The sequence below is a fragment of the Bufo bufo genome, chromosome 5 (genome assembly GCF_905171765.1).
Source record: "Bufo bufo chromosome 5, aBufBuf1.1, whole genome shotgun sequence".
NCBI classification, from domain to species: domain Eukaryota; kingdom Metazoa; phylum Chordata; class Amphibia; order Anura; family Bufonidae; genus Bufo; species Bufo bufo.
Genome location: NC_053393.1, coordinates 429,234,597 through 429,246,515, shown reverse-complemented (window position 1 = coordinate 429,246,515; position 11,919 = coordinate 429,234,597). Strand labels below are relative to the sequence as shown.

At 42.3% G+C, this 11,919-nt stretch overlaps 1 protein-coding gene and 1 long non-coding RNA gene across 6 annotated transcripts in view; one reads left to right on the top strand and one right to left on the bottom strand.

The window, feature by feature from the left end:
- Positions 1-334: 334 nt before the first annotated feature.
- On the top strand, positions 335-6,269 carry LOC121002130. Its single transcript, XR_005779226.1, has 3 exons — positions 335-1,307; positions 1,684-1,699; positions 6,258-6,269. It is a non-coding gene; the product is annotated as an uncharacterized LOC121002130 (long non-coding RNA).
- The window catches only part of LOC121002129 (nucleotide-binding oligomerization domain-containing protein 1-like), a 111,397-nt gene continuing 104,065 nt past the window's right edge, over positions 4,588-11,919 (bottom strand). For all 5 annotated transcript variants that reach the window (XM_040433458.1, XM_040433456.1, XM_040433457.1 and 2 more), the window contains 3 exons: positions 7,499-7,582; positions 6,854-6,937; positions 4,588-5,989 (listed from right to left, as the gene is read on the bottom strand). In XM_040433458.1, coding sequence (XP_040289392.1) covers positions 5,920-5,989; positions 6,854-6,937; positions 7,499-7,582 — 238 coding nt within the window. In that variant the 3' untranslated portion in view covers positions 4,588-5,919. The remainder of the gene's footprint in view (positions 5,990-6,853; positions 6,938-7,498; positions 7,583-11,919) is intronic.

The following is an 11,919-nucleotide window of genomic DNA, read 5'->3' as shown; positions in this document are numbered from 1 at the left end:
AGTGTGTTCCATTCCAACTCCTACTAAGGGCAAAGGTTTAAAAGTAATATCAGGAAGTATTACTTTACTGAGAGAGTAGTGAATGCATGGAATAGCCTTCCTGCAGAAGTGGTAGCTGCAAATACAGTGAAGGAGTTTAAGCATGCCTGGGATAGGCATAAGGCTATCCTTCATATAAGATAGGGCCAGGGGCTATCCATAGTACTCAGTATATTGGGCAGACTAGATGGGCCAAATGGTTCTTATCTGCCGACACATTCTATGTTACTTGGTGCGTTATTTTTTTTGTCAATGAGTAGAAATGAAGATCATATATTCATTGTAAAATGTTAGCATTTATTGCATTCCAGTACATAAAGAAATAAACCTATAATACAGACGTCAACATTTTACATAAGTGGAAAAAGGCAACTGTGGGGTATATTTTTATGTGACAAATAACCTCCCTTTTAATTTTTTTTAAAGTGTTTATTGACATTTTCAAATTAAACATTAACAAAAGCAGAGTGAAACTGCATTAGTTACAGCCGTGTGAAGTCATAGGATGTACACATCACATACATTGGTGCTTGAAAGTTTGTTAACCCTTCAGAATTTTCTATATTTCTGCATAAATTTGACGTAAACTATATCAGATTCACACAAGTCCTACAAGTAGATAAAGATAACCAAATCAAACATATTATTTATTGAAGAAAATGATGCAATATCACATCTGTGAGTTATCCTTTAGAATTAGCAGATAATTTGATGATGAAATTAGAGTCAGGTGTGAACAGGGTTCTATCAAAGTATGATTTTCACAACACATGTTTGACAAAGTTTATCACGAGATGAACTGAGATTTCTAAGAACTTCAGAAGAAGAGTTGTTGATGCTCATCAGGCTGGAAAAGGTTACAAAACCATCTCTAAACAGTTTGGACTCCACCAATCCATAGTCAGACTGTGTACAAATGGAGGAAATTTTAGACAATAAAACAGAAAACACTGCATCCAAGCATAAAAACCTCATCCCGTTTGTGAAACACAGTTGTATCAAAGTTTGGGCCAGGACATCTTGCCATTATTGACGGAACAACAAATTCTGAATTATACCAGCGAATTCTAAAGGAAAATGTCAGTACATCTTTCAGTGAGCTGAATCTCAAGAGAATTTGGGTCATGCAGCAAGATAAAGACCCTAAGCCCACAAGTAATTTTACCAAAGAATGGTTAAAGAGGAAATTTAAGGTTTTGAAATGAACAAGTGGAAGTCCAGACCTTAAACATACCCTATCACCAAACAAACTACCCAAATTAAATAAAGTTTTAAAATGTTTCCACCTCAATAATAATTCTAAATATAAATAATTTAAAAAAATGTATTTTAATAATAATGAAGAGTAAAGATCGCACGCGCCCCATTATATTTCCCGACTCCTTCAAAAAAGTCGCCGCCAGGAAGTTATCGACATGCCTTGTGGTGTGATGTCACTATCCGAGAAAATAATACCATAATGTGTGCTATAATGCGAGATCTTGAGATAATTTTCGAGAGCTCACAGTTTAACACCAAAACTGTGAATTGAAGCCAGTGAAGATCGCTGGAGCAACCTGAGCTTCCCCAGCATCTTCCCACCACAATTAACTTCACAGCAAAGCAGATCAGGGACAGATGTATAAAAGGGCTAGATCAGGTTAGTAAAAAATAAATAAATGTAAGGGTACTTTCACACTAGCGTTTTTGTTTTCCGGTATTGAGTTCTGTCACAGGAGCTCAATACCGAGAAATAACTGATCAGTTTTATCCTAATGCATTCTGAATCGAGAGCAATCCGTTCAGGATGCATCAGTTCAGTCCCCTCTTACGTTTTTTGGACGAAGAAAATACCGCAGCATGTCGGATCCGGCATTAATTTACATTGAAGTGTATTAGTGCTGGCTTCCCAGTCTGCGCATGCGCAGACCTTTAAAAATGCAAAAAAATAATAATATCGGATCCGTTTTTCCGGATGACACCGGAGATGGATCTGGTATTTCAATGCATTTGTCAGACGGATCCGCATCTGGATCTGTCTGACAAATGCCATCAGTTTGCATCCGGATTGCAAACCGGCAGGCAGGCGACGGAACTGCCTGCCAGAATCCTCTGCCGTAAAAATAGAAAAAAAAGAGTGGTTTCTTGAATAGTTGAATGGCATCACAGTAAATTTATTTCAATAAATGACTGTGATGCCATTCAAATAACCCCCCCCCCCCAAGAAAATGCAATTAATATGGGTATTTATATATATATATATATATTTATGGTATAATATATATATATATATATATACACATATATACACACACACATACATATACACACAACTTCTGGGGGTCTGATCGCCTCTGCAATGCATTACAATACATTGTGTATTGTAATGCATTGCATGTCAGCTTGTATGCTGACAGCCTGCCTGTGAGACCCAGCCTAAGGGCTGGATCTCACAGGCTTCTGTAGAGGGCAAGCCCCGATGCCTATGGAAGGCATCAGGCTGGCTTCTCTGCTATCGGGTCCCCGTCACTGTACCAACACCGGGACCCGATGCATGCTGTGGTCGGCTTTGACCGCGGTATACAAGGGGTAAATACGCCGCCATCTGTGTTTCCAGCGGCATATGCAGCAGGGGTCCGGCTGTCAGTGACTGTCGGACCCCTGCCGCTGATCGGGCGGGTGTACGGCGCTGGTCCTTAAGTCGCGTCCACCAGTGCCGTACATGTACAGCACAGGTCCTTAAGGGGTTAATTATTTGTACCTCCTCCCTACTGTAATATAACTTGGCATACTCTGTGGTGACAGGGTCTCTTTAAAGCTGTTTGGTACAGCTGCAACATTTAGTTGCAGTTATTGCTGCTCAAGGGTACTGAAAGTATACGTTCACATACCTTTGCTAGTCTCAGAAATTTGATATTGGATCATTTTCCTCAATAAATAAATGTCCAAGTGTAATATTTTGACAGCTAACATTTAGAGCAGATGTTGAAACACAAACACACAAAAACACAGAAAAAAACTCGGGTTGGGTATGGAGTATCATGATGGATCTTTCTGAAGTCAGTAGAAATGCTACTTTTAGCGCAGCTTGGTTCATCTAGGTTTAGAAAAATTATCTGTGCCTAGTCCAATAAGGTAGTGTGGCTTAACAGGAAATAGGAGTGGCTTCAAGGAAAAGAGGTTGTTGTCTATTATGCGCCAAAATCCCATCAAAATTCTGCACTACTATTACACTAAGCCAACCAATATTTGGTATAAATAAACTGTTTAGACATACACCAAATTTAACATCCAGCCTGAGCAACAGTGATAACTTTTGGATTTGTTGCAGAAAATACCTATGGATTTTTCAGTCTAAAATCTAGTCATATTTATTATAGTACCTGCACACCTACCAACTTTTGAAAATCAGGGGGACAATAGCAGCGTAGACCACAGCCATTTTTTTTTATATTAAGCCACGCCTCTGACAAAGCTCAATGCATGTCTATACATACCCAATATCTATACATCCCCTTAATGCCCTCACACAGAAGTTAAATCTACATTGCGCCTGCTCACAGTATTAATGCCCACATTGTCCCCCTCACAGCAGTTATGCCCACATTGTGCTCCATCATAGTAGTTATGCCCACATTGCGCCCCCTCACATTAGTTATGCCCACATTGTGCCCACACAGTGGATATGCCCACATTGTGCCCCTACTGTAGATATGCCCAAACTGTCCCCTCACAGTAGCCATGCCCCCTTTTCAGTAGTGCCACGTCAGTTAATAAAATAAAAAAATACTACTCACCTAGGAGCTCCCCTGATAATTAGAACACATCCTGTGCTCTCAACCAGGCACGATACAGTTACACATCACCCTGCTGGGCTGTGTAGAAGGAGCGTGACGGCTCGGGAATCGGCCTGCACGCTCCTCCTACACAGCCCAGCAGTGCTATGGGCGAGTGCATCATGCCTGCTCGGGAGAGCTGGTGGTAAAGTTGAAAGGAGAAGCAAGGAGCGGACAGCTCCTGCTTCACCACTGCAATCAACTGTCAACAGTTGAGAGCGGGACATACCTCGGCCCTCCTGGGACCACAGGAAAGCTCCCTGAAATCCAGGGCTGTCCTGCCAGATCCGGGATGGTTGGGAAGTATGTACTTTATTTTCAAGTCCACACCAAGAAATATTACACAAACTGTGGGGACTGCCAACTACCTCCTCATACATTATAAGCCTGACAGTTTTTATAGGATGACACCTCTGTATAAGGGCACTTTCAAACGGTCAGTATATTTCATGAGCCAAAAACAGGAGTTGATTCCAAACACAAAGGAGACACAAATATTTTCATTATACTTTTTCTCTGTAGGATCAACTCCTGGTTTTGGTTTCAAATACTGAAATACTGACCATATAAAAGTTTCCTTAAAGGGGTTGTCTCATCACAGACAATGGGGGCATAGCGCTAGGATATGCCCCCATTGTCTTATAGATGCGGGTCCCATCGCTGGGACCCACACCTATATCGAGAATGGAGCCCCGAAAGTGTTGGAGGGCACACTACGCATGCACAGCCACCCTCCATTGATTTTCTATGGGGCAGCGGAAAATAGCCGAGTGCTGGCTCGACTATTTCAGTTGGGCCCATAGAAGTGAATGGGAGCGGTGGCCGGTCATGCTCACTTTTATAGGGAGCGTGCTTAGTGGTGGCCGGACCGGAGTACTCCAACCACCACCTAGCAGGGCCCAGTGGTGGGACCACACCTATAAGGCAATAGGGGCATATCCTAGCGATATGCCCCCATTGTCTGTGATGAGACAACCCCTTTAAGCTAATGATGTAATGTAATAGTAAGCATCACCTGTATTATATCAATGTATGCATTTTATGTACACACTGGTGTTGTCAACATTGGGGTTTCCTATGTCTTCATGCCCTATAATGAATATTTTGGCCCTTTTTCTGCTGAAATTAGTGCAAATCAGGCCTCAAAAGTGTAAAATTACATTTTTTTTGTTTTGTCACAAATGCCCTAATTTAGAAGGTATATTTTTGAGTGAAGAAAGGCACTTCCAATTTTATCAAGATATTTCTAAGTTCTGAAGTACCTCCAGTGTTCCTTAAATCTGCTGTCTGTACACGTGGCATTGCCTGGAAATGAAGGAGCAGTGTAATACTTTTGGGGCCCAATTTTTGCATGATTGGTTGATGCTTGAAGAAGCTCTAAACCTACAGAAAGATGGCAAACCCCCAGTAGTGACCCCATTTTTAAAACTACACCAAAATAATTTATCTGTATGTTATCTGTAATTTTCTCATCCCTTTATGCAGAAAACCTCAAAGTGCCCCTAACATGCTGGCTATAATACATGATACACAATACTGTGAATTCAAAAATTCTGATTCTGGCTTCCAAAACTGCATTAGGAAGCCTGACCATGTGGCCGTACCCTCATGCTCCTGCCGCATCTGAGGAGGTTTATCATTATCACTTGAGCTAGAGGATCATGACAGAACAAATTCTGATCCTCCATCACTTGCAGTCTCTGTGAACATCGTATAAGCTTTTTCGGGAGTATATGTTTTGCGTGCTGAAAAACCATGAACTGTATACAAGTACACTCTTATTTATACATGAAACCCTTTGATTTCCTAGGAAATTATCATCTATTATTTAACATGTTATGCGCTGTAGGTATTTACTTAATATTCTTTAGAAATAAGAAATTTGTGTTTAAACATAAAATGTATAGATTGTAAATGGCTTTCACAGTGTTGAGAATGTAACATAGTAATATGTCATAATAAGTAATATGCATAGCATATTGCCATGACCAGTAACGTGTAACAGGACCCAGTGCTTGTAGTTTCCTCTGTTCCTCTTGATCTTCAGTTTTTTTTTATTCTGGAATCAGGTTCTAATCCTTGACGTCATATGAAAAGGTTCCTTCTCATCAAGGGTGAGAGGGTTTTTATGTAAACTGAAAAAAAGTGCATTCTATAAGTAACTCAATAGATACATTATTCACCTAAAGATTGTATATTGGTGCAATATCTAATAATGATATCATACTTAAAGTCTTTATATAGGAGAAGAATCAAATTAGGGAATGTTAAAAGCCTTCTTAAAAATATGCTTTTTAGGGAATACTTAAAAATATGGATGTTGGAAATTAAAGTTATTGTCTGGATAGTGCATTCCATAGAAGTGGTGCAGTTTGAGAAACGTCTTGGACATGAGAGTTTGAGGTATAAATAATGGAGGATGTTAGTCTTAGATTAAGGAGAGAACAGAGAATATGAATAGGGTGGTAGACAGATATGAGGGAGGAGATATAAGGCAGTGCGGCACTGTGAAGAGCGATACAAGTACCACCAAGATTCATATAGACTTGCTGAACTCAAAACAGTTATGGGGTCATTTATCAAACTGGTGAAAAGTAGAACTGGCTTAGTTGCCCATAGCAACCAATCAGATTCTACCTTTCATTTTTCAAAGGAACTGTCAAAAATGCCTTCTCAAACAGCTGATTGGTGGGGGTTCCGGGTATCAGACCCCCACTGATCAAATACTGATGACGTAATTTTGGGATTTGTAAATGTGCCCCAATGTCTAGTCATTTTCTAACCGCACAACTAGCTGCCACATATACCAGACTTGGGTGTCTTTTGTGCAATATGTCAACATGTAGCCAAATTACTGATCATGTGGTTTGTGGCCTACTAGACCATTATTGAACACAATGGTCTGTAAACATGTATCCTACAACATGAGGTCAATTATAACAAAGCAGAAGAAAACTGTTCAACACTTGTCTAGTGGGGTTTTCACATTTAATACTTACCTAAGGTCCTCCAAAACAGTGTTATGATCTAGGGCTTCTGCCATTATGTTGGCTCCCATGTTGGTGATGTGGTTATTATTTAGCCTGCAGAGCACAGAAATGGGGAAGGTAGTGAGAGGAAGACATCTTACTGTCTGGACCAATATCTACAAAATGTCAGCTGTCCTGGAAGGAAAATGTTCTAATAGTTCAGATCTTGTCATAACTGTGAAATAAAGACATATTTACAAAAATAAATGTATGTAAAGACTACAGATTATTTCCAGAGACATTATAATTTCTGAACACTGTATTCTTTAATCACATTTAAAGTGTGTGAAAATTAGCAGATCAGGATGTTTCAGGCTTATAAAAGAGTAGGGTGCTAAGAGTCAGATTTGGGTTCCTTGGGCCCACCAAATGAATTAATTCTCGGGGCCCAAACCCTTTATTATTAATAAAGTCTAAAAGGTTTGGACTTAAAGAATAGATCCTAGTTGCATTTATTGGCCCCAAATTATTTTTTCTCTTGGACCTTTAGGACCCAGTATGGAATCAGAGCCTGGACCCACTGGAGGATCCTCTGGTACTCTGATGGGCCAGTCTGATGCTGGGAGCTAAACTGTGGAAACATCTAATATCAGCCATTACTATATATGATCTCACCACAGGGTTTTAAGAGTCTTATTCACTTTCAGCATTTCAGCAAAGCTCTCGGTTGCTTCATCTGTGATGTTGTTTTCTGTCAACCTACAATAATCATTGAGAAATCCCACAAAAAACATAGCATTTATTACAACAAAAATTGCATCACTGTTCAAACTACAAGGCTTGGACTGATGAAGGGTTGGTTAAGAAAAACATCAGATGGGCTGGGGGAGTTAGGACAGATTTACTAATACTGTTTAAGTGTAAACCTAGACTAGACAGTCCAAAGACGGGCCAAAGTATAAATGTTAACTGTCCCAATCCTCAGCAATGTAAAAGTGGATATTCTAAGTTTATACCACCTATTAGTTGGCATACTTGGTACAAGAATTTTGTGCCAGAAGTAGTAGCCATAGTAGCACTATGACACTTCCTGACTATAGCACGTGGCATATAATTAAGTGCTGGTGCATCCACTCCCAAAGATTGGTAGGCTGTGAAGTCCTGTTGCAGGATCTAGTATATCATTGTGGGGAAACTGGGGAGACAAAATGGCCCTATGCCTTGGGCTGGTGAGTTTATTTACAGAAAGCATATTACAGGTCTATACCACTAGAAGCCAAATTGGCCAATTATACACAGCAGCCTGTTCATCACCAATCTGAGGGGCTCGGGAGGTGGGATGAGCACTTTACTCTGAATACAGTCGGACAAACTATATGTGTGGTGTATTCTTTCTGAGTTGCTGGAATCTAAACCACACAAGATTATCTTGTGCCATTTTGGCTACTACTAGTATGGACCTGTGTAAATAACATACAAAATATATATATATTTTTTTATGTCTCTGTTTTTAGATGGTAAAATGGGAAAATAGGGGGTCATTTATTAAACAGCAATTCTAGATTAGGCATATTTATGGCGCAGACTGCAGAGCAATGGTCCTTTGCGCCGCAATCTGTGACTTCTCCCTGCTCACGCCAGGTCTAAAAAAGTGGGCGGGGAAGGGGACTGGCAGACAGGCCGGTCTCATTTACTATTTTCTACACCTGTTTTAGGAGTAGAAAATGGTCTAAATGTAAGACAGTTCTGAAGCTCTCTTACATTTTGAAGCGGCGGTGGATCCGCCAAAGTTATCAAGAGGCCTGCACCTCTTCATAAATCTGGCGGATCCATCACTAACGCAGGGCCTTATTAAGCATCTAAAACGCCGATCTTAATAAATGTGCCCCATAGTGTTTTTTTTTTGTTTTAAAACATCTTTATTTAAATATTCACAAATAACAATAAGCTTAAGATAGTCCAGGAAGACCAAATGTACATTGATATATGAGGATTTACATCGCATTAAAGAAACAGCAACATATCATCCAATAACCTTTATACCACATCTAAATGAGGACGGAAAGACCTTTAGTGTTGGGGCGTGGAGAGTCAAGGTGTCATTTTCTCATGGACCGGCAACCGGTTGTGGTGGGGATGGACTGCGTCCCCCACAACAATCGCATTATCGCACCTTCACGGGGCTCTACGAGGGTGGACGGTGTTCTTGTGGCAAATGAGTAGGAAGAGATAAATCCCGAAATTCATCTGGCTAGAGGTAGGTATTCATAAACCAGTACCATTTTTTTTAGGAACCAGTTCGTTCCACAATCTCTGACCCTTTCCGTCTCCACCATGTCCATCAATAGATAGTATTTTAGTTGCTGAGTAATGTCCGACATAGTGGGTACAGATGGATTGAGCCAGTCATACAACAAGCAGCGTTTAGCTACTATCAGAGCAATATGAACTATTGTTGGTGTATTCCCAGGTTTTTGGGTCAGATCATCAATGGGTGAAAAGGAATGGAAAAGGAGCGGCAGTGGAGCTACTTGAATGGACCCTGACCACATGCTGTTTATTTAGCCCACCACCTTGCGCCAAAATGTTTGTACCATTGGTCATGTCCACATCCCATGGAACAAATCTGTACCTTCCTTCTGGCATTTAGGACACGCCACCATCCTGTTAGGGTTAGTAGGAGAGACATGTATGTTGAAGCCATAGTAAGCCGATGGCATTAACTTGAAGTGTGTTTCGCGCCATCCTTCTAGTATCCGTGGGCCCACCTCTGGAAGTTGTGTGGGGTCGCTAAACACGTCTCTAATCAATTCATATATACTGGAAAGAGATCTTTTCTTTTTGTCTGCCCCTAGGAAAGCGTCAAAAGGCTGGTCTTCTATCTCCATAGAATAGTCTTTGAGTCTAGTTAGACAGAAAACCTTCAGTTGCATATATTGAAAGCTTTGGTTTGAAGGTAGTTGGAAAACGTGTTAATTTCTCAAGGGGTTTTAAACGAGGCTTGGACTCATGGAGAATCTGCTCCACTCTGTGGATGCCAGCAGTTCTCCATGATACAAACAGTTTGCTCTGGTGGCCCACTTGAAATTCCACATGTTGCTAAGCTCCTTCCACTCCCCCATTGTATCTCACACTGTTAGAGATGTCTCACATACTTCGGCTCCATTCAAATGTCCGTAGAATGGGTCCGCATCCGTTCCACAATTATCCGGAACGGGTGTGGAGCCATTCATTCTCTATGGGGGCGGAAGAGATGCGGAGAGCACACTATGTGCTCTCCGCATCCGCATTTCCGGAGCGCAGCCCCGATCTTCTGGTCCGCAGCTCCGCAAGAAAATAGAGCATGTCCTATTCTTCTCCGCAATTTCGGACAATAATAGGCATTTCTATGGGGGTGCTGGCCGGGTGTATTGCAGATCCGCAATGCACTACGGACGTCTGAATGGAGCCTTACTTTGTTCCTAGCAGCAGAACATCGCCTGCTCTGGTCTGTGGAAGAGGTGGAGCCGAGGCTCTGCCATCCGGCCCTGCCCCCCACAAAGACAAGAGGTATGGAGAGCCGGAAGGGGGGAGGAATGATAAAGCAGCGAGCCAATCATCATAATACAGGCAACTGTCTCTGCTTCCTATGGAAGCAGAGACAGATGCCAGAAAGCGTGACATACCTTTCTGTACCGGGACAGCCACTGCAATCCGGGACTTTTGTAGGGGAAACGGCTCAGAGCAAAATCTCGGGAATGAAATGACTGCTCCTAGGGAAGTGTACAGGTTTGTGAGGAATCCTCGGAAAGCTCCTGTGATGCCGAAGGCATCCATTGTGAGATCTAGCCATTTCCATTGTACATTGTCGAACGCCTTTTCGGCATGAAGAGCTATTAAGGCAGCTTGGGTATTGAGGGTGGGACGTCCAGCCGTGGCATCCAGCACAGCAAGAACTTTGAGAATGTTGGACACAGCCGCCCTTCTTTTAACAAAACCAACTTGGGCAGGGCCAATGAGATTAGGCAGATGAACCGCTAATCTGTCTGCCATGATTTTGGCTATTATCTTGAGGTCCTGGTTTATGATGAAGATAGGGCGGTAGGATTTGGGTTTTTGAGGATCTTTATCTGGTTTTGGGAGAACTATAATATGTGCCAGATTTGCAGCAGTGGGTATTTGATGGCCACTGTGTGCTCTGTGCACACATGGCTGAACTCTCTCCTGTGTTTAGTGAGCTTGGCCGAACAGTCAGCAAACATAAGGATCTTGTAGGTGGAAACGAGAACCGGGGTTTGGGCCCGTTTGTACGCGTGCAGAATAGCCTCTTTTTCAGCGTGGGCAAGGTATTTCGCTATGACTTGATGGGGTCTAGCTGGTTCATTGCGACCCTCGGCGGGCTTGAATTTCGCACGTTCTAGTCCTAAGCAATGGGCCCTCTCAACCGTGTGGGCGGAAGCAAGTCCCAAGGCCGCTGGAATATCTTTCGAGCATAGCTTGTGTTACTCTGTAGGGGGGACCAACTCCGGGACTCCTATTATGCAAAGGTGCTACAGCGCGATCTATTTTCTAGGTAGTCTATTTTTTCGGCCATGCGGGCCTGGGACTGTAGTAAGTCTCTAATATGGGAGTGAGTCCTTGCCACGTCATCTGCAATGGCTGATAGGCGCTGCTCGGCTTCCCCCAGTCTAGACGTATTGGAGGCCACCTCCTTTTGCAAGGACTTCAGTGAGGCCTGTACCATGGAGGTGAGAATGGATTGTATATCGGGCGTGATCCTCTTTGCTACCGCCACGGGCAGTTTTTTATAATCCATGCGAAGGTGCTGTGTACTGGAGTCCGAATCCCCTTCGTCGTCTGAGCAAAGCGGTAGAGCATGTGTTTTCTCTCTTGTTGGTGAAGCACGGCCCAGTGCATCTTGTCTTTGCGCATGATGGGGGACATAGCAGGTCTGCAGGTGAGTATTGTGTCTCCTAAAACGCAGGTTGCTTAAGAATAGATTGCTGTGGCAGTCTTTCGCAAATCAGATGAAAAATTTGATCTCGGAAGCGGAGATTCTGCTAGATATGCGGGGTGGGCACGGAGCTCCACTTTCCCCGTGCTTAAATGTCAGCGCC